The sequence below is a fragment of the Chanodichthys erythropterus genome, chromosome 10 (assembly GCF_024489055.1).
Source record: "Chanodichthys erythropterus isolate Z2021 chromosome 10, ASM2448905v1, whole genome shotgun sequence".
In the NCBI taxonomy this organism is placed as follows: domain Eukaryota; kingdom Metazoa; phylum Chordata; class Actinopteri; order Cypriniformes; family Xenocyprididae; genus Chanodichthys; species Chanodichthys erythropterus.
In genome coordinates, this window is record NC_090230.1 from 30,237,628 (window position 1) to 30,261,648 (window position 24,021).

At 35.6% G+C, this 24,021-nt stretch overlaps 1 protein-coding gene across 4 annotated transcripts in view; it reads left to right on the forward strand.

Moving 5' to 3' along the window:
* Nucleotides 1–24,021, forward strand: part of unc5cb (unc-5 netrin receptor Cb) — a 211,189-nt gene that overhangs the window by 184,132 nt on the left and 3,036 nt on the right. For all 4 annotated transcript variants that reach the window (XM_067397298.1, XM_067397301.1, XM_067397299.1 and 1 more), the window contains 8 exons: nucleotides 1,957–2,148; nucleotides 5,069–5,416; nucleotides 9,785–9,872; nucleotides 12,415–12,586; nucleotides 20,414–20,647; nucleotides 21,098–21,247; nucleotides 23,125–23,289; nucleotides 23,372–23,550. In XM_067397298.1, coding sequence (XP_067253399.1) covers nucleotides 1,957–2,148; nucleotides 5,069–5,416; nucleotides 9,785–9,872; nucleotides 12,415–12,586; nucleotides 20,414–20,647; nucleotides 21,098–21,247; nucleotides 23,125–23,289; nucleotides 23,372–23,550 — 1,528 coding nt within the window. The remainder of the gene's footprint in view (nucleotides 1–1,956; nucleotides 2,149–5,068; nucleotides 5,417–9,784; nucleotides 9,873–12,414; nucleotides 12,587–20,413; nucleotides 20,648–21,097; nucleotides 21,248–23,124; nucleotides 23,290–23,371; nucleotides 23,551–24,021) is intronic.

Below are 24,021 nucleotides of genomic sequence, written 5' to 3' on the forward strand. Positions count from 1 at the left end.
GGTATTTTACTGGAAAACAAGTCAAAAAAGACTAATTAAGAACTTAAGAAGTCATTTTTCAGTGCATCTCCTGGCGTTTTGATGACAGTGAGTCAATGAGATTGCAGAAAAGCATGCAGAAAATGCACACACAGTGTTAGTATGAGGTTTGGTGCAGTGATGGCTGACAGCGCCATCTGCTGGTGGATGAGAGCGTCGCAGTGCCGTTTCACTACATCAGTGTTTTGTCTCTCAATACGAGCAGAAACGAGTGAATTATGAGCATGCGTTGGTTTGATTGTGCAGGCGGGAGGTCGGCTGCGCCTGCGCTCCGTATCCATGCAGGAATCAATGGTTTTCCTGTGGTGTTTTCAGAGATCTGCCCGTCGCCGGAGGCCCGCGGACACCTTCATATTACCTCCGTTTCCACACTTGTCACAGCTTTGACAGGAAATTGCATTTTTCACAATTATCAGGGGGACAAAAGGGCTGTTTCTATGGAAATGAGGGCAAAGTATTGCTTCTAATGATGGCTTGTCAAACGCGAGTTTCCATTCCACGCAAGGAGTTTTTCCAAGACGGAAAGAGCCGAGGGTAGAATAGATGTGAGGAGTGACGGAAAGAAATGTCTGATTTCTAGACGCGATCCATGATGAAGTGAGGAAGCATATTCTTCAAATTCCTCATGTTCTTCATCCATGAGATCTGCTGTTTATTCCTCTCTGTCTTCTGTCTCATAACACAACTCATCTTTTCATCTTTGTGTTCATCGCCGTACATGTAACATTATTTCACAAACATTTATATATTTCTGTGTCCCTTGGGGGGGTGACAAACCCTATGATATGATAGAAGTCATTTTACATCATAATTTTATATATATATATATATATATATATATATATATATATATATATATATATATATATATATATATATATATATATAAGACTTTTATTTTATTGACTTTTCAGCAAAAATAAATGATTTATGGATGAATGAATAAATAAATAAATAAATAATGATTAAAAATATTTTTATTATTATAAATAAAAAATTAAATAAAATAATAATAATAATAATAATAATTGTATTTTGTTTTTTAACTTCCAGCAAAAATCAATTGTTTTTTTGTTTTTGTTTTTTCCATAAACTATAATTTAGTGAATAAAGTATTTGGCATCTTTTTTTTTTTTTTTTTCAAAGACAATATGGATAAAAATTAACTGCCAAAAATGTTTAATGTAAATAATTATTTTCTCTGTTTATGTGGATTTTATTTTATTTGATTATTTATTTATTTATTTATTTTTGATTAGTAATTTTACATCATAAGAACTGTTACTATTTATTGTATAAATTACATTTGATTTTGCTGCAAATTCAAAATAATAATAATAAAGATTATTATTATTCATTTATCCATTTTAACTTATTTTATGTTGAATTCCCTATATTACTGCAATAATTTTTATTGTCTTTCCAGCAAATATTAAATGTGATTTTTCCAACAAATATAATTCACTGAATAAAATACTTTTCAAAGACAAAATCATCTACAAAATACAGGAATGCTTATTTGCATATTTTCTCGTTTTATTTGGATGCTGATGAACACAAAGCAGCAGATCAGATGATTCATGTGTCATTCATATCGTATGAATGAATCAGTCTGACGTCAGCTTCACGTGCTGAAACACTCAAACTATCATTATGAACAGATTGTGATTTGATGAGATGCGCTCAGATCTGATCACATGGTCCAGTCTTGTTTTTGTTTGATATTTGAACCACATGTTTGTTTGGTCAGCACATTTCGCAGTACATCAGGACAGTAATGAAGTCTGGAGTTATTAATATCCCGAGCGATCAGTGAGGATATTGGACCCCAGATAGAATCTCGCTCCTAATTTGACACGCTTTAATAAAAGAGCTATAAATCAGATCTTCTGTGTGTGTGTGTGTGTGTGTGTGCAGCGGCTCCCAGCACTGATGATGTGGCTCTTTACGTGGGAATCGTCATCGCCGTCATCATGTGTCTGGTGATCTCTGTCATCGTGGCGCTGTTCGTCTACCGGAAGAACCACCGAGACTTCGACTCGGACATCATGGATTCGTCGGCGCTCAACGGAGGATTCCAGCCCGTCAACATCAAGACGGCTCGGACAGGTACGGACAGGTTTTCCAATCAAAATTTGAGAGATTTCCAGTCAAAGTGAATATATTTTTAATTTTATTGGCTAGAAATTGCTCTAAAAGAAGAATTAAATGAGTCACAGTTAGGAGTGATGGTCATCCAACTCAGTTTATTATTATTATTTTTTACAGTATTTCCATTTCCACATTTGTCAAAAATTCAGTTTTGATCACAGGAATAAATTACATTTTACTGTATATTCACATAGAAAAGAGTTATTTTAAATTGTAAAAATATTTCAAAATTTTTACTGTATTTTTTAATCAAATAAATAAAATTAATACAATTTATTTTTATCAAATACATTTTTAATGATAGGGAAATACCAACAAAAATTCTTCACAAATTCAAATTTTTTATTTTTTTATGTTGAATAATGTTCACATGACATGCAGATAAAAATCAAAAAAAAAAAAAAAAAAAAAAAAGAAAGAAAACACATTTTTAGTAAGTGTTTTATTTTGGTTTTATTTATTTATATTCTAAAAAATTGGGGAAACTCCAATTTAAAGGGTTTAAAAATGTTCCAAAGCTGTATGTCTTCCAGGTTTAATATAGTTAATTAATGCTAAAACCATAAAAAAATATTAATAACAAAATTAATTAACTGAAATAAGGTTATGGTTAGAAATAAAATATAAAAAAAAATATATTAAAAAAAATAATTCATCTATTTGCCAAGGCAACATTTCTCATTTTCATTTACTTTTACTTGATGTACTAAAATAAGTAAAACTAAAATAAAAAATTATATTAAAAAATATATAGACATATTTATTTAAAAATGGCACAATAAAATATAATAAATGCAACTAATGTTACTAAAACTTTAACTAAAATATATATATAAATAAATATACAAATAAAATTATTTGAAATATTAATAAAAAACTCCTCATTCGAGTTGCAGTTACTGAAAATATCACTAGTCCAGTCACGAGCAGCTGAACTTATGACATTTCTCTTCATGTGTCAGTGTCACTGTAATGATAAAGGAAGTGACGGATCATTTTGCCGCAGATGGAGAATTGATGTGTGTCAGAGTCTCGCTGACGTGAAAAGAGCGGAGGAGACGCTCATAATTCACATCGCCGAGTTTCCTGCCATCAGAGCGCTCGTCGGTTATCATGACGCTGTAATTAGCCTCGTCTGTCTGGCACATTCAGTGTTAATTACCCGTCAGCCGGAGTCACGGGAGCGTTGTGGCAGCGGCGTGTAAACAGTGAGGAAAGAGCTGGAACAGGGAAATTGGCTGGAGCATCTTGAAACATGTCAGTGTTAGAGTAAACCCAATAATTACTTATTTTTGCTCACTGAACACCTTTGAGCTGAAATGTTTCTACTGAAGTGTCCTTGAGATTTTAAGTGAATATTTCAATAATTTAATGACACTTTTTCATAATATATATTTTTCATTTTTATGTTGATTAATGGTCACATGACATGAAGATAAACAAATGAAATATTTCATATTTTTAGTAAGTGTTTTATTTGAATATTTATTTATATTTTAAAAATTGTATTTATTTATATTTTAGTTTATTTATATTTTATAAAAATATGGGACACTTGAATTTAAAGGGCTAAAAATATATTATATATATTATAATAAAATTATATTATTATATATAATAATTAATTACAATTATTATATTATTATTTTATAATTAAAGTTATATAGGTTAAAAATTAAAACTAAAACCATGAAAAAATAACAAAATTAACTAACAGAAATATGGTTAGGGTAAATATATATATATATATATATATATATATATATATATATATATATATATATATATATATATATATATATATATATATATTTACCCTAATATTTTAGTTTTAATTTTTTTTAACCTATATAACTTTATATATATATATATATATATATATATATATATATATATATATATATATATATATATATATATATTTTTTTTTTTTTTTTTTAAATCAACATTTTCTCTTTTTTTCTATTTGCCAAGGTGACATTTCTTATTTTCATTTACTTTTACTTGATGTACTAAAATAATTAAAACTAAAATAAAAATTACTAAAAATATATATAGACTTTTTTTTAAAGGTACAATAAAATATAATAAATGCAATAATAAAAACTGTAAAAACTTACTAAACAATTGTTACTAAAATTGTAATTAAATTAAAAGAAAACGGAGAATATAAAAATATTTGAAATATAATTAATAACAAACGATGGTCCATCTAATGAATGTCAATAGGGACCAATGTTGTTTACACCACAAATTTACATTAAAATATCTTCTTTTGTATGGCATGAAAGTGAGTAAATGCAAAGTTGCTTTAATTGGCTAGAATTGAATGTGAAACACCCTCTAACAGTTAATTTGTGGCGCTCTGCTCTCGTGAACGCTCTGAAGCGTGTCTCGTGACCTCTCCTGGAGCTCCAGGTCACGGAGGTAGAAGATGTGTTGCTGTGGTTCGTCATGGAGACGGAAGCGTAATGGCGTAACTGGCGTGTCCGTTTACGAGTCGCTGCCGTGGGTTCGATGCAGAGGAACACGAGGGCACGACGCCCCGCCCACTTGCCGCGCTCATGAATATTCATGTGTACCTGTGAGGGATTGGCTCCATCTGCTGTGGTAGGTGCGGTGTTGAAGCGCTGCCCTCTGAGGCGGCCGCTGTCTGCCGGAAGATAAAGACAGTAACGAGGAGAAGACTGATGATATACGCCGCAAATAACAGGGGCTCGATTCACCTCGATGCATTCATAACGGTTCATCATCACGTGCTAAACAAGTTTATGACAGGTTTTAAGACATGAAAATGAAAAATGCCTCATTTTATTAGAATTAAATATTATATTAAATATTGTACTTGATCTTGATTTCTCTTTGTTTGTGTCTTTAGCTGATCTGCTAGCAGCTCCTCCTGACCTGACGTCGGCCGCTGCCATGTACAGAGGTCCCGTTTACGCCCTCCACGACGTGGCCGACAAAATCCCCATGACCAACTCCCCTCTACTGGACCCGCTGCCCAACCTGAAGATCAAGGTGTACAACTCGTCCGGCATGGTGACGCCCCAGGAGGACCTGTCCGACATCTCGTCCAAACTCTCGCCCAAGCTCCCGCACGCCCTGATGGACGGAGACACCATCAGCCGCCGCACGCAGACCCTGGTGCGCTCGTGGGACCCGTCCTGCACGGCCTTCGGCTCCTTCAACGCTCTCGGAGGGCATCTGATCGTGCCCAACTCAGGTCAGTGCAGATTTGTGTCTGTCACCAGCTGCTTGTGCACATCTTGAAGTCATCGTGCGCTCGGCACATGTGGTTTCGGGGGTAATTGTGTTTTCCCGTGCCAGACGCTGATTGAAGCTTCTGGATTTTATAAGGAACAGTGTGGGTGTTGGAGAGAAAATCACAGCCTGACCCATAAACACACATTACAGGCCGCTCGAGTTGTTAAACTAAACCACAGCAGTCAATGCATTCCTGCTCTTACTGTGAACGATTTATCAGCCAACATATTTCACTGAAAAAAGGATGTTTGTCTTCACAGTCTTTCATCAAAATATATTCACTCTGAAATGATCATCAATCTCCTCGTCCTCCAAACGTTTGTCAGCGAATCTCACAAACCTGTCAGGAACATGCCCAGCCCGTATTTAACACCGTTAAAAGAAAGAAAGATGAAAATATATTTTACTTAAAATTAATCTCGTTTTTAGGAAAATAAAGATTTTTCATGACAATTAAGCATTGTTTCTAATGGACTTTTTTCTCACAACTCCGACTTTATAACTCGCAATTACGACTTTATAACTCGCAATTCTGACTTTATATCTCCCAATTGTGACTTTATATCTCCCAATTGTGACTTTATATCTCCCAATTGTGACTTTATATCTCGCAATTCCGACTTTATATCTCGCAATTCTGACTTTATATTTCGCAATTGTGACTTTATATCTCCCAATTCTGACTTTATATCTCCCAATTGTGACTTTATATCTCGCAATTCTGACTTTATATCTCGCAATTCCGACTTTATATCTCGCAATTCTGACTTTATATTTCGCAATTCCGAGTTTATATCTCGCAATTCCAACTTTATATTTCGCAATTCCGACTTTATATCTCGCAATTCCGAGTTTATATCTCCCAATTCTGACTTTATAACTCGCAATTCCAACTTTATAACTCGCAATTCCGACTTTACATCTCACAATTCAGACTTTATAACTCGCAATTCCGAGTTTATATCTCCCAATTCTGACTTTATATCTCGCAATTTCGACTTTATATCACGCAATTCCGACTTTATATCTTGCAATTCTGACTTTATATCTCGCAACTCTGACTTTATATCTCGCAATTCCGACTTTATATCTTGCAATTCTGACTTTATAACTCGCAATTCTGACTTTATATCTCGCAATTCCGACTTTATATCTCGCAATTCCGACTTTATATCTTGCAATTCTGACTTTATAACTCGCAACTCTGACTTTATATCTCGCAATTCCGACTTCATAACTCGCAATTCTGACTTTATAACTCGCAATTCCGACTTTATATCTTGCAATTCTGACTTTATAACTCGCAACTCTGACTTTATATCTCGCAATTCCGACTTCATAACTCGCAATTCTGACTTTATATCTCACAATTCCGACTTCATAACTCGCAATTCTGACTTTATATCTCGCAATTCCGACTTTATATCTTGCAATTCTGACTTTATAACTCGCAACTCTGACTTTATATCTCGCAATTCCGACTTCATAACTCGCAATTCTGACTTTATAACTCACAATTCCGACTTTATATCTCACAATTCCGACTTTATAACTCACAATTGCGACTTTATAACTCAAACCTGGAGATGTTTTCGTGAGATTCACCCACATATCTGCATTTCAGGGCAGGTCAAATTTCTGAATACTGAATAGGTGTTATGTAAATGTGGGCGGTCATATGTTAATGAGCTCATGTTTGTGATTTTAAAACCATGTTCATTTCTAGGTTTTGCACTGTTCTGATGGACTGGAGAGGAGCGTTACACTCACATAAAACATCATAGGAGCCTTTTAAGAAACATGAAATTCTTATTGTCACAATATTTACTTTGACAGCGATTAAATTATTTTACAATCACACATATTACCCAGAGGCACACAGAGGACAAGCATGTCTTTCCTGTAAGTCACATTCAGCGGCTCCTGGTGTCAGTGAGGTTTGTGTGAATGATGGCAAAATCCACTCCTCTCTGGAGTCAATAGATCTGACTGTGTCTCTCTGATCACTCCTCATGGGCGCCGTGAGTTTTACAGCTCCCGTGAGAGCAGCGCTGGCTCTTTGCGGCTCGTAAATTAGCTGGAAGCACAAAGTGACTTACCACGGCCGCTTGGATATAAAGGGATTAGGACACTCAGAGAGGGTGATCATTCTCACGCCTGACGCCCATCGTCGACTCCAGCATGACCGCCGGCCAGTTATTCATAATGAAACCGTACTGGAGCATCACTCTTGTCAGCGTTACAGTAGCACATGAACATCGTTCCCCGAGGAAAGCAGAGAGAAAGAGTCTTAAGTGTACCAGATTCCCGACGCCTCGTTAACAGGATGCGGATGTGGGAATTTAATGGTTTTCAGAAAATTTTGACTGTTCATTTTCCCCGCAATTCCGCAGATAATTCACACAGCAGATCCCTGGATTTCAACAGGACTTGAGTTACATTTAAGATGTCTAAACTTTCAGATGTGGGGAAATAAAATGTTAAATAACATCATTTCCATTCACTCTTTTGCACAGTAAATACGTTTATGGACCATTTAAAAAACATGAAATGACATTCACAACCTGTTTTATTTCCAGAATGTGACACAGTTTAGTGAAACAGACACTCAGCAAGTAAAAAAATATATTATACACACACACACACATATATATTAAAGGTACAATTTGTGATATTTTTTTCCGCTAGAGGTCGCTAGAAGCCTATTCAAAACAAAGGCGTAGTTTGATGACGCCAAGTTTTAGAGCGGAAACTTGGGACATGTGGTCTCCATCTCAATGGACGGTGCAAAAGAATAGGGATTGGAGTCTGGAAGAACTCATGTTCATGGATGTGATTATTAACGTTACTGTAGTGTGAAGCAGAGCAGGACCGAGTGTTGTGGAGCTGAACGAGGAGCTGGAGCGATTGATCAACACACGCCTCACGAGCAGCGGGACTTTTATTATGACAGTCGCCGGCGCCGCTTCCGCTTTTCCGGTCATGAGTTTACGGGAGCTGACATTGTCGACAGAACCAGCGGCAGATGGTAAACAGTAATTATGTTCCATAAATAAGTAACACAATCCACCATAAAATGTGCAAGAAGTAAATAAGGAACTGCTTGAAGCGATTTGAAGTGGTTTGCTGGACGCTAGACTCTACTTCCGCATTTGTCCACGGCACTGTTGTCATGTGGTTTCTACGTCAGTAAAGGCGGTAACAAAGGTAACTGACGTCATTGACAGGCGACTGCACTGCCCCGTGTCACGGTTTAGAATGGGAATTTTCTCATGATTTACAAGTAGTTGAAAACATTAGAGATATTGTTTGTAATCAGATGGACAAAATATATAACACTAGCTTAGTGGTTTTTGGATATTTTACTGCAAAAATTTTACATATTGTACCTTTAATATAGTAATATAGTTAATTTTGCTGGAATTTTTTTTTTTTTTTCCTCTTTGTTTTGTTTGTTGCTCAAACGTTGTTGTTATTGCATTGATCACTTGTATTAAAGGAAAATTTATTTAAAAAAATAATGTGCGCTAATGAATCGTTCACTATAACAGCAAAACATAAATTCAGTTTCATGTTGAGGTGAACAGACAGACTTCCAGCTCATTCCGGACTGAAGTGTGTGTCATTTTCCTCTGTTTTGTCCTTCGGCTCTTGAGTGCCGCTTTGGTCTCTGGTGATGCAGTTCTTCTCTGTGTTGTTGGTGAGTGACAGTCGCTCAAAGGGAAGTTCACATCAAGGACACAAGAAATCAATGAGCGTCTGAGAAACTGGAGGAATTCATCAGTCGGAATATTTCCACTGTGCATAGGAACACACAAGCTAACAAAAACATCTTCAATGAACGTTTTTATAAGTCTTCAGTTATGAAAACATTATTTCTGAACATTCAAAATGTCTAGTTTTTAAATGTTTTAAAAATGTTAAGGGAACATTCCATTGTATCATTCTTCAAACATTAGGGAAATGTTACTTTTGAATGTTCTTTGAACATTCCGAAACAAATAGTAACATATAAAAAATGTTAACATTTAACTAAAACATTTAAGAAAAAACTTCCCATTAATGATGTATAAATAATGTTTTTGTGCTAACATTTTGAGAACATTATTACAGACCAGATATAACTCTGAACGAACATTCTGTTAATGTGGAGTACTGGAAGAAGGTTTTTTCCTAACCTTGCCAGAACGTTCAGAGAATGTTCTCTGTTCTCTGGACACTCATGTGTGTGTGTGAGTTTGTCACTGACAGGGCTTTTGGCACGAGGTGGCAGAGGTCACAGACTGGCAGACTGATGGTGTGTGTGTTTGTGTGTGTCTCTCCGCAGGAGTGAGCTTGTTGGTGCCGGCGGGCGCCATCCCTCAGGGACGAGTGTATGAGATGTACGTGACGGTTCACAGGAAGGAGAGCATGAGGTATCGTCCTCCCGCCGTGCCGCTCACACTAACCACAGCTCTGCCTTATTCTGGGGATTATCGCCCATGAAGATGCCCATCTGTACCTGACACACAACTACACGTGTCATTCTCAGTGCTCAGATGCTGCTCTTTCATTGCTCACCTATTAAAGGAAATCTCTCAGGTGTCATGAATAGATATGAAACAGCTTCACAAACAGTCTTTTAAACCACACAGTATCCTTATTATTATCTTGCAGTAATTCAGATTATCACAGAAGTACTGGGATAAATGTTTATAGTTCGGATACAAACACTAATGTCTATGGTAGTGATCAATATAGAGTGAATCACCTTTTGAAAGTAACTGGACTGGATTGTATCATATTGATACGCCATTAGGTGGCGACAAGTGACTGTTAAAAAATGTATGTCATTGAATCATTCATTCAAGAGATTTGTTCACAAACACTGAGTAATGAAACAAGTGAAGTCTTTATGAGTGAGTCATTGAATCAATCACTCAAGAGATTCATTCAAAAATGCTGATTCATCCAGTAATGAAACAAGTGAAGTCTATATGAGTGAGTCATTGAATCATTCATTCAAGAGATTTGTTCAAAAACACTGAGTAATGAAACCAGTGAAGTCTTTATGAGTGAGTCACTGAATTATTCACTCAAGAGATTCATTCAAAAAATGCTGATTCATCCAGTAATGAAACAAGTGAAGTCTATATGAGTGAGTCATTGAATCATTCATTCAAGAGATTTGTTCAAAAACACTGAGTAATGAAACCAGTGAAGTCTTTATGAGTGAGTCATTGAATCAATCACTCAAGAGATTCATTCAAAAATGCTGATTCATCCAGTAATGAAACAAGTGAAGTCTATATGAGTGAGTCATTGAATCATTCATTCAAGAGATTTGTTCAAAAACACTGAGTAATGGAACAAGTGAAGTCTTTATGAGTGAGTCATTGAATCAATCACTCAAGAGATTCATTCAAAAATGCTGATTCATCCAGTAATGAAACAAGTGAAGTCTATATGAGTGAGTCATTGAATCATTCATTCAAGAGATTTGTTCAAAAACACTGAGTAATGAAACAAGTGAAGTCTTTATGAGTGAGTCACTGAATTATTCACTCAAGAGATTCATTCAAAAAATGCTGATTCATCCAGTAATGGAACAAGTGAAGTCTTTATGAGTGAGTCATTGAATCATTCACTCAAGAGACTTGTTCAAAAACACTGATTCATCCATTAATGAAACAAGTCTTTGTGTCATTGAATCATTCATTAGAGAGATTTGTTCAAAAACACTGATTCATCCAGTAATGAAACAAGTGAAGTCTTTATGAGTGAGTCATTGAATCAATCACTCAAGAGATTTGTTCAAAAACACTGAGTAATGAAACAAGGGAAGTCTTTATGAGTGAGTAATTGAATCATTCACTCAAGAGACTTGTTCAAAAATGCTGATTCATCCAGTAATGGAACAAGTGAAGTCTTTATGAGTGAGTCATTGAATCATTAGCTCAAGAGACTTGTTCAAAAAATGCTGATTCATCCAGTAATGGAACAAGTGAAGTCTTTATGAGTGAGTCATTGAATCATTCACTCAAGAGACTTGTTCAAAAACACTGATTCATCCAGTAATGAAACAAGTGAAGTCTATATGAGTGAGTCATTGAATCATTCATTCAAGAGATTTGTTCAAAAACACTGATTCATCCATTAATGAAACAAGTCTTTGTGTCATTGAATCATTCATTAGAGAGATTTGTTCAAAAACACTGATTCATCCAGTAATGAAACAAGTGAAGTCTTTATGAGTGAGTCATTGAATCAATCACTCAAGAGATTTGTTCAAAAACACTGAGTAATGAAACAAGTGAAGTCTTTATGAGTGAGTAATTGAATCATTCACTCAAGAGACTTGTTCAAAAATGCTGATTCATCCAGTAATGGAACAAGTGAAGTCTTTATGAGTGAGTCATTGAATCATTAGCTCAAGAGACTTGTTCAAAAACACTGATTCATCCATTAATGAAACAAGTCTTTGTGTCATTGAATCATTCATTCGAGAGATTTGTTCAAAAACACTGATTTATCCAGTAATGAAACAAGTGAAGTCTTTATGAGTGAGTCATTTATTTATTCACTCAAGAGATTCATTCAAAAAATGCTGATTCATCCAGTAATGGAACAAGTGAAGTCTTTATGAGTGAGTCATTGAATCATTCACTCAAGAGACTTGTTCAAAAACACTGATTCATCCATTAATGAAACAAGTCTTTGTGTCATTGAATCATTCATTCGAGAGATTTGTTCAAAAACACTGATTCATCCAGTAATGAAACAAGTCATTGAGTCATTGAATCATTCACTCAAGAGATTTGTTCAAAAACACTGAGTAATGAAACAAGTGAAGTGTTTATTAATGAGTCATTGAATCATTCACTCAAGACATTCGTTCAAAAACACTGATTCATCCAGTAATGAAACAACTGTGCTCAATCATGATCATGTTGATGTTTTTATGTGGTTTGTCTTCAGGCCGCAGGTGGACGACACACAGGAGACGGTTCTGAGTCCCGTGGTCAGCTGCGGTCCTCCTGGAGCTCTTCTGACGCGGCCCGTCATCATCACCATGCACCACTGCGCCGAGGCCGACAGCGAGGACTGGCTCATTCAGCTGAAGAGCCAATCACAGCAGGGCCAGTGGGAGGTGAGTGGGCGGAGCCACGTAAAGAATGTAAATTAAGGAAGGCAGTTAAAATGGTGTAAAAGTACAGCTCTATCTAACTGAATGGAGAATGTGTGAAATCTACTAATCTTGAATGGCTGGAAAAGTCCTGGAAAAATGATGGAAATTCCTTTCTCCCATAGGGATTTCAAAAAAGTCTTTGTTAAAGAGTTTAAAGCCATAAAACAAGCTACAAGGTGAATCGAAATATTACAAACTTTGATTTGAAGCAAAAAAGTATTTGCAATATAAGATATAAGCAATATATTTTACATTTATTACAAAATATGCATATATATTCAAATATTTAAGTATTTTGAGAGCAGAGATCAACTCAATTACGTCATTCACAGTGCTTCATGGGAGTGGGCGGAGCTAACGAGATCTTTTGACACATTTTGCTCATTTCGACTCTCTGATTGGTGGAATTTTTTGTACAGCATCATGGGTAATGTAGTTTTTAACCAGGAATTCTACTTTTAAACATGATTATTTTAAACACTATGTTTCCATGTTGAAATAACGCAGTCTGACGGCTTCAACAGAAGCAAATAGCATCGATTAACAACCTCGTAGCTCACAGTCGGGCTGACTTTATAGGTTTATAAGTTATCATTGAAAATCAATTTCCCTATGGAAAAAACTGAGTTTTTACTTCTGGAACCCGACTGATGCTATTATCACTAACTAAAACATAAAACTATAAAAAAAAAACATTTTCGTTGCTTGAAATAAAATAGACGTTAACTGAAATAAAAAAGAACATAAACTTTGTTCATGTTGACATTGAGGTACAGCGAACTGCATTGGTTTTTCTCTATTTTTGACTTTTATCCATGGAATGAAGCAGCCAGAGGTCAAACGTGTTCCTCTGAAGCTTCTGAGCTGTTTGTGTTTACATGCTCCGACCCCCTGCGGCGATCCGGCCAGTGTCCCGTTGGATATCCGGCGGCCTGGACACTCGCTCTAGCCAAAAAATGAGCCGGCTGTCAGCGAATCCACACAAACCCAGAGTTAATTAGAAGATGGCGATGAAGAACGGCCTGTTATCAGTCTGGATGTCGGACGAGACGCGGGGCGAGTTTGTGATAGCGGCCCACCCACTGGCCTTGTCATTAACGCGGGCGACGAGGAGAAGTTGTTTATCTGAAGCGAGCCGAGGGCGTAGCTGTGAACAGAGCTCCTCGACGCGGCCCTTTATTATCACACGCAAACACAATGGTGGCGAGTTAATTAGCCGTGCAGGAGGCGACGGTGCCCACGCAAGAGCTGCGGTACACTCACACCACCCTCGAAACACTCATTCACACCCCTCATTACTCTCCAAACACACTCACATTCACCTCACACTACAGTAATACTGCTGCAGCGTTACAGTGCCATCGTGTCAGATGATAACACCGCATTCATTGATGTGTAACTGTGTTCATTTACCATGGTATTTAGATTCATGCACTTCATGGTACTTCAAAGGAAAGTCATTTATATATATATAAATGATGAAAAAATTACTATGTACATAAAATTATTAACATAAACTAAAATTAAAATTAAAATTGAATATTTCAAGTTTGGCAATAGCCTACTGAAATGTCAATAAAACAAATCATTGTATAATTTGCACACTGTTTATATTATATTACATTACATTACATTCAGTTGTGTTATTGTTAGCTAAAACTAAAGCAGTTAAAAATTGTTTTTGGTAATTAAAATCAAGCTTAAACTAAATTAAATATAAATATTAGTTGAAGAACTTAAAAAAAAATTTAAAATAATTTTTTTTTAAAAATATTTTTAAAATAAAAATGTTGCTTTGGCAACTAACTGAACTAAACTAATTTTATTTCAGTGCATAATGATTTAAACTTCTTTTTTTTTTCTCATAAATCCATAAATCATCACTTAATGATATATTATATTATATTATATTATATTATAAAAATATTATAATAAATATATTATATTATAATTAAAAATTGTTTTGTTAATTAAAAATCAAGTTAAAATCAAATAACATTTGATATAAAAAAACTTTTTATTAAAAAAGCAACTAACTGAAATAAAATATATAAGTTAAATTAGTTAAAATATTTAAATATTAAATAAAAATGACTAAAAATAAAACTGATATGAAAATAAATTAAAGCTAAAATATTAAAATATTAAAATACTTAGAAAAAATAATAAAAATAACAAAAGCACAAACATTACTAAAACTGAAACTAAAATTAAAAAGAAACTGAAAATATACAAATAAATGCTAATTTAAAATATTAATAAATACTACTTAAATAACATTGGGAAGACCAATTATTGGCATAATTTGGTGGATATTAACCCATTTTATCTACATCTTATTTTCTGTCATTGTGTTTTATCTTGTATTTCAAACCTGTTTATATGATATTTTTGATCAGTGTGACATTGAGAAAATCACACGAATCATGTGACTGACTGACCAGGAAGCGTCTCTCTCAGTTTTCAGTCTGAAAGAAGCGCCCCTCACTCTTTTGATCGCTTCAAGCAGCTGTCACACTCGGCTCCGCCATCAATGTGACTCTTCATCGGTCTCCCCAGAGACTCTCGCTGCTTTTGAGCTGCTTAGCAACAGTCCTTGACCTTGTCTCATCTTATCAAACATAAAGTACTCTTGGATCGCCTTCAGCCATTCATACAGAGAAGCGGACGATGGTGGGCGGCTGGTGAAAACCGGCCAGAGGAAGCAGAAAGAGGCGTCCTGTTGTCTTCAGATGAGATAAACTCTTGTCAAATGTGCTGGAAAGAAAATGTGTTTTATCTTAGGCTCTTCCCTCATTCTCTCTCGCTTTCTTTTGCCTGAAATAATGAGCGCTTCCTGTTGCCGAGAGACGCTGCGGTCCGTCATACACTTAGTTCAGAATTTTCATTATTCAAAAGCTTGTTTCCTGCATGCATGCATAATCTGATAGAGAGAAAAAAATAGATGTTTGTTTGCCTCCAAAGTGTTTTCAATTTGGCTCTAAATTGAATGCAAATTCGATTTAAAAAGAAGAAAACTTCCTGTCAAGGCTCAGATGAATCACACGCAGGGAAGCCGCTCTGACCTGGTCAGCTGAGGCTGGCAAATGCACAGAAAACACAAATACTGAAGGAATGAAAGCAGCGATGAAGTGATGAAGGCAATAGTTGACCCAAAATTTAAAAATGAGTGTGGGTGGATGTTGTCAAGCTCCAGAACATGACAGAAAATACATTAAAGTATCATAACGTTAATCCATATGACTCATGCACACTCATGCATATTCAAATATGGTGTGCTGCATTCATTTATGCAATACTTTTTCATGCAAAATGGCTTAAATTACAGTTTGCATCTCTCATAAAACCTTAGATCGTTTGACTTTCATACTTTTATTATATTATATTATATTCAGTTTTGTTATTGTTCGCTAAAACTAAAGCAGTTAAAATGTGTTATTTGTAATTGAAATCAATCAAATCAATCAAATATAAATATAGCTGCAAGCAGCGATGACGGGCCCAAGCCCCGGCACCAACGTCACCCAGGTGGCTTAAAGAAACCTGTGCATGGCGGGCAACAGACAATCTTAATTTAATTTAAATCATATAATGATTTTATAAGATATAAGAAACTTCCTGTTTCCCTTTTTTGTCCTTAATTTAATCCCTCACCATGGCAACACTGTTTGAGATATCCTATAATTGTTCACAATTTAGCATCTTCAGTGTCTTTGTTTCATGTTGACTGAGTTTGGTGGCGATTGTATTAATCTCCTACGAGGAGTACTTAAAAACTCAGACCCTGATTATTCAAAAAATCCACATTCAAATCAAAATACCTGACTTACTGTTGGTCGGAGCTAATAACTGTAAATTAGAAAGTTGTCCGGCTTGATGAGACAATATATGTACTGAGTTTGATGACTGTAGGTAAAACTAACACCCAACTTTTGTCAAAAGGTGGCGCTATAGAGCCCCTCATCCATGCCCATTACTAAGGTTTTGTCCATGTCTACAGGCCGACGACTTTGTTGTGTGTCTCTAGTTTCATGTAATTTGAAGCGTGCTAAGAGCCTCAAAAACATCCAAGAACATTATAAAAGTTTGATGTGTTGCCATGGCAACAGTGTTTAAGATATCAAGAATCCTTTCACGTCTTGACATTATTCTGATGAAGATTGAAGTGAAATTTAAAAACATTTTGAAAGTGACGCACTTCCTGCTGCCAGTTGGTGGTGCTATGACTTTGACTCACAATAGTCACATCCATGTGATTGGGCTGCTACAGTGAATGCACAACTGAAGTTTAATCAAAATCAGTCAATGTTTGCAGAAGTTATAACACACTTCCTGTTTCCCTTTTTTCGCCATAAATACGCTGCCTCGCCACGGCCAAACCATTTGAGGTATCCAATATCCTTCCACAATTTAGCATCCTTATTGTCTTGACTTCATGTTGAAAAAGTTTGGTGTGAATTGTATGACAACCTTTGAAGCAGTAGTTAAAAATGGAGAGCTTGGTTAAAAAAATCCACATTTAAACAAAAATACCTGACTTTCTGTTGGTCGGAGCTAATGACTGTAAATTAGAAAGTTGTCAGGTTCAATGAGAACAATATATGTACTGAGTTTGGTGACTGTAGGTTAAACAAACCCCCAACTTTTGTCAAAAGGTGGCGCTATAGAACCCCTCCTCCACGCCCATTTCTAAGGCTTTGCCCATGTCTTCTGGCTGGAAAAGTGTGTGTCGAGTTTCATGCAATTTTAAGCATGCTAAGTGCCTCAGAAACCACCATAAAGAATATTAAAGTTTAATGCGTTGCCATGACAACAGTATTGAAGATATCAAGAATCCTTTCACAGATCCAATCCTTTCAATAAAAATAAGAGGCTCACAATAGTCACATCCATGTGATCAGCCTCCTAGAACGAACACACAGCTGAAGTTTCATTGAATTAAAATCAAGTGCATGGCGCCTAAAATTTCAGTTTGTTTCTCCTATAAAACCATGAATCATATAGCTTAATAACACATTTCTGGTGTTTTTGGTCCTTTTGAATTATGACAGCTGCTGGACACTATGGAAAATATCCTGCAAATGTCTCCTTAAGTATGACAAGATGACAGGATTTTCATATATAGCTAAACATTTCCTTGAAGGCATGGGATTATTCTCTTTGCACACAGCTTGTATTTTGAGTTTCAGCAGCACTGAATATTCCTCATGTTCTCCAGAGTTTGTTACTCAGAGCTGAACCTCCGCGTATGATGAATATCCCGTTATAGCGGCGCTGATGGCACAGATGTGACTGTGATGGATACTCGAGGTGCAGGCAATAACGCCACACATGCGTCTGGACCTTTAAACAAAGAAATAACTATCGATTACATCTGACGTCTGACAGTCGCCCGGCACGTAATATCCGTGGGTTTGTGGAGATGGCCAGCAGAGATGAGGTGATGATGACTGTGGTTGATCACACGCGGCTAGGAAATATTGCTTTCCCGGTCGAATGATGTGCCGTGTCAAAATACATATCCATTGAGTCATTTCCACACTGTAAATGTTATTTTTTCACTCGCATCACGCTGAGTGCGTGGCCGACTCTTTGATTTGATGTTTGCTGAGAGCCGTTTGTAAAATTTCTTTTATTTTTTAGCATTCCTGCCTTCCGAATGCAGCATTTTTCCTATCCCTATTTTCCAAGAACACTTGTGGATCGTTATAGTGTGGAGAGACTTCTATGAATTTGTGCTGTAGCTCTTTTTTGAGCTCTGATGAATCGACTGAGAGCTTGAGTAAATAAATCATTCTGGAAGGCATTAGCCCAGTTTTCCATCCTGTTTGCTAATTATCTCGCTAACGCTCTCAAATCCCGCGCTCCCACAGGATGCGTTAAAGAGGCTAATGGCCAGTCATAATACCGCTGTTTAACGGCCAAGCTGACTATAAAGTATTTTAATTCCTTTTCTCTCGTCTATAATGGGATGAAATTAATGACAGTGCGAGCGCCAGGATTAGAGCTAATAGATGGAGACGCATCCCAGCTGCAGAACCACCGGCACAGACCGCCGTAATGAGAGACAGACGCAGACCAGCACGAGCATGAGGTCAGAGGTCACTGATAGCAGGTCTGCCTCAGAGACGTGCAGTGATGAGCTCGTAATGTGAATAGACACACACACTCAAACACAGACTTACTCACATATTCATTCATAGTGAGCAGAATGAACTGTCTGTAATAAACACTGCTGACAGCCAATGAGAGTTATTCAGTATCTGAAGCTGTAGAAGCGTCAGAAATAACTCAAATCATTGCGCATCAATTAACAAAATAAAAATAAATCATTACAAACAATCAACAAAACCATGTCTTCATTGTTTCACAAAAATAAATTCACATTTACATTATTATTAACATAAGTAAGCAATAAGGTACGGGAGACTGTGCTGTATCATGAATAAGTCACGGCTGAAGGGTGTTGTTAGGCCTGAAATGAAGCGGAGTAACCCCTTCAGCCGTGACTTATTCACGATACAGCACTAGCCTCGAGTACCTTATTGCTTTTATAAAACAGTTATCACACAATACAAATATTAAAGTCAAAAATATGTATCAATGCAACTTTCATGATGCAAAATTTCAATAAAAGCCTTCCTTCCGCCGCTAAAAATAGTCCCTGACCGTGAATGGCAACAGAAGTTACATTATTACACCATTAGATGGCGGCAAAGACACTTTATGAGTGTGTCAGTCAGTAGTGAAGACTTTTATATTGAAAAGACTGAATTGTTGTAAAAATGGAACAAATGATTTGACTAGCGCTGTCAGTCACGGGAAAACCCCTTAACTGTTAAAAGGACAAGATATGTGTAGCGGTCATAGCCGTGTTTTATTGTGAATAAAATACAGCTATTGACCAATCAGGATCAAGGACTAACTGAGAACTAACCGTTTTAGAAGATTCAATAAATCCATTCAATAGTAAAATTTAGAACGATCACATAACATAGTTAAATGCATTATTCAAAATATATGAATTGCTTTTACTAAAAATGTTGTAAATATATATATATTAGGGCTGTCAAGTGATTCAAATTTTTAATCTATTTAATTGCAAATTAATCACATCAAATTTGGCTGAGAAATTACCCTCAAAAGATAATTTAAAGTCATTATTGTGTTAAATGAGAAGAGCATCAAATGAACAATACAAAAAATATTTTCTTTTATTCAACGTAGAATTTATTACTTTTAGGCTTCAATTGCCATGATTTTTATCAGAAGCAGCATCTGAATAGATATTTGCAGACCGAAACTGTTTGGATTGCAAAATGTTACGCAAAAGAAAGAAAGTCATACAGGTTTGAAATGACATGAGGGAGAGTAAATGTAAGTAAACAGAACTTTCATTTTTAGGCAAACTATCCCCAAAATTATTTTATCAATGAAAATATACTCTAAATAAGAACTGCCAGTAGGTGGCGGTAAATGTCTAAATGAGTAAGTCATTGAGTCATTCATTCATTCGATTCATTTAAACGGCTGATTGATTGATTCAGGAATGAAGTAAATGGTTCTCTTTATGAATGAGTCATTGAATCATTGCTTCACCTGATTGATTCTCTCAAAACGCGGATTCATTCAGAAACAAATATAACACAATATTAACTTCGTATTTATTAAACGGTTGTATAAAATCAGTATCACATTTGCACTCATGCTATTTGGGACAAAAACGGCATGTTTTCTTTCCTGCACTGAATGAGATGTGTGTGTTTAAATGTGTGTGTTTGTGTGCAGGACGTGGTGGTTGTGGGCGAGGAGAACTTCACCACCCCCTGCTACATTCAGATGGACGAGGAGGCCTGTCACATCCTGACCGAGACGCTGGGCACGTATTGTTTGGTGGGTCAGTCCGTCAGCGCCGCCACCACCAAGAGACTGAAGCTGGCCATCTTCGGCCCCGTGAGCTGCACCGTCCTGGAGTTCAACATCAGAGTCTACTGTCTGGACGACACGCAGGACGCGCTGAAGGTCAGCAGAGCCTCAGAACGCTTCTGAGCTGCTTCCTTTACAACAAGTCGTCACATTGTGTTTCTGACAAGTAGTAGTTTTCTACTTTTTTGTCAGTAGTTTAACTTGCTTTAAATGTGCAGCGTGACTAGTTTAACTACTTAAATCATGAACAGCCTGTAACTTGGCAAACTCAAGTTTCACAGTTGTGTGTATTAGTGTGTGTGTGTGTGTGTGTGTGGGAGTTGGCAGCAGATGTAGTGTAGGTGTCAGCAGGCTCGCGACAACATCATCTGAATATAAACAATGATATGAATATAATCTCTCGACACATTAACCCTCCGCACGTCCTGCTGAATCTCAAACTAACCGTGCAAAACTCATTAAAAAAAGTGCGAAGTGATGGCAGATGAACTGCGTGTTTGTTCCCGCTGAGCGCTGACGGACTTCCTGTTTGTGTGTGTCCGTCAGGAGGTGCTTCAGATGGAGAAACAGATGGGCGGGAAGCTGCTGGACGAACCCAAGTCTCTGAACTTCAAGGACAGCACCCACAACCTGCGCCTGTCGCTGCACGACGTCCCGCACACCCTCTGGAAGAGCAAACTCATCGCCAAATACCAGGTACACACCTTCTGAAACCACTGCTGGACGCTAATAATGTACTTTACCAGGGTATTTTTAGTTTGGGAAACTTTTACTTTTACTTAACTACATTCAAAAGCATAATATTGTACTTTTACTCCACTACATTTCATAAAAACACATCGTTCCTCGTTATTTCGAACTGAAAAGGAGTGATGCCTGATTCATGAATGAGTTGATTCTTTCCAATGAACCTGTTGGTTCACAAATCACACTGAACGATTCATTCGTGAATCGGATTGATTTGATCGATGCTGTTCTGAGTAAACGACTCATTGAATCAATGATCCGGTCAAAATGAGCCAAGAATATCGTTTCAAATGATTTTCAAACGATATAAGGTCAAGTACTTTTATATTTTTACACAAGTAAATCTAGAAATGAGCACTTTTACAGTATAAAGAGTTTGTTTTGCAGGATTATTACAGTTAAAACAATTTTAAAAAAAATAGTCGAAATATAAACTTTAACTGAAATAAATTAAAATGTGAAAATCATTTAGTTTAACTTGATGTACTAAACTAACTGACAAAAAAATGACAAAAACACAACAAAATTAGTAAAAACTGAAGTAAAAATTTATTAAAAAAAAACCCACAGACATATTAAAAAACTAATTAAAATGACAAAACAACAAAATTAGTAAAAACGAGTAAAAATTTATTAAAAAACAGATATATTAAAAAACTAATTAAAATGACAAAAACACAACAAAATTAATAAAAACTAGAGTAAAAATTTATAAAAACCATATAGACATTTAAAAACTAATTAAAATGAGAAAAACACACAACATAATTAGTAAAAACTGAAGTAAAAATTTATTAAAAAAAACCCACAGACATATTAAAAAACTAATTAAAATGACAAAAACACAACAAAATTAGTAAAAACTAGAGTAAAAATGTATAAAAAAACAGATATATTAAAAAACTAATTAAAATGACGAAAACAACAAAATGAGTAAAAACTAGAGTAAAAATGTATAAAAAAACCCACTGACATATTAAAAAACTAATTAAAATGACAAAAGCCATATAGTCAAATTTGAAAATCGTTTAGTTTAACTTGATGTACTAAAATAACTGAAACTAAAATAAAAATTAATAAAACATATATGACATATTTAAAAAAAAAAAAAAAAAAATTAGTAAAAACTGGAGTAAAAATGTATAAAAACCATATAGACATATTAAAAAACTAATAAAAATGACAAAAACACAACAAAATTAGTAAAAACTAGAGTAAAAATGTATAAAAAAAACAGATATATTAAAAAACTAATTAAAATGACGAAAACAACAAAATGAGTAAAAACTAGAGTAAAAATGTATAAAAAAACCCACTGACATATTAAAAAACTAATTAAAATGACAAAAGCCATATAGTCAAATTTGAAAATCGTTTAGTTTAACTTGATGTACTAAAATAACTGAAACTAAAATAAAAATGAAAACATATATGACATATTTAAAAAAAAAAAACTAATTAAAATGACAAAAACACACAACAAAATTTAGTAAAAACTGGAATGAAAATGTATAAAAACCATATAGACATATTAAAAAAATAAAAATGTACAAAAACAGACATATTTATTTAAAAAATCTAATAAAATTGGCTAAAACAACAAAGTTACAAAAATGAAAACAGTATATATATGAGTTATATGTTCATATATATTGTGTATAGTTTTCACGTATAATAAAACGGTAAGAGTATCTCAGTGACAGTGTGGAGTGAGGGGAAATAACACACACGTTTCTAGTGTTTATAATGTGTGTTTGAGCCACACATATTAAGTTTAGGAAATGAAAAGTCCGTGTTCAGCGTTTTCTCGGCTGATCTGTGCGCAGGAGCTTCCCTTCCAGCAGGTGTGGAGCGGCTCTCAGAGGAACCTGCACTGCACCTTCACCCTGGAGCGCTTCAGCGCCGCCACGCTCGAGCTGTCCTGCAAGCTGTGTGTGAGACAGGTGGAGGGCGAGGGACAGATCTTCCAGCTCAACACCACCCTGTCTGAGGTCAGCATGACCACATCATTCTTTCATTAATATATATATATATATATATGTATGTATATGAATCTGTGATCTGTGTGCGCAGGACTCTCAGTGCATCGACACGTCTCTCCTGGATCCGGCCAGTAACATCACCACACTGGTGGGTCCGAACGCCTTCCGGATCCCGCTGTCCATCCGGCAGAAGCTGTGCGGGAGTCTGGACGCTCCTCAGACCCGCGGCAACGACTGGAGGATGCTGGCGCACAAACTCAACCTGGACAGGTGTGAAAGTGTGAAACTATTGTATATATATATATCTACTCCCTTCAAACGAACACACACTAAACATTAAACACGTTCATCCCCAGCAAAGGTTTTCATCACCTTTTTTTGTTTTTAATTCTCTTTTTTTTTACTGCTTAAACTAGTGGATCCACAACTGTGTGGATTAATGAGAGTCTGGAAATGAAGCTTAATATTTCCATCATTTTGTTGGGAGTTATTTTCCTTTGTGTTATTTTATATAATGACCACTAGGAGGCGATCAAGGCATGTTTTCCTTGATTAGTTTTCCCTGATATATTGTTGTGATAATGTTATTTTCATATTTTCCATAGTGTTTATTTGCATTTCAGTTGTTGATATTTAATTTATTTATTATTTTAATGTTTTTAATTTTTCTTAAGTATTTCAGGAGCTTTTATTGTCATTCTTTCCGTTTCATTTATGGTCTAACAGTTACATTTTTTTACA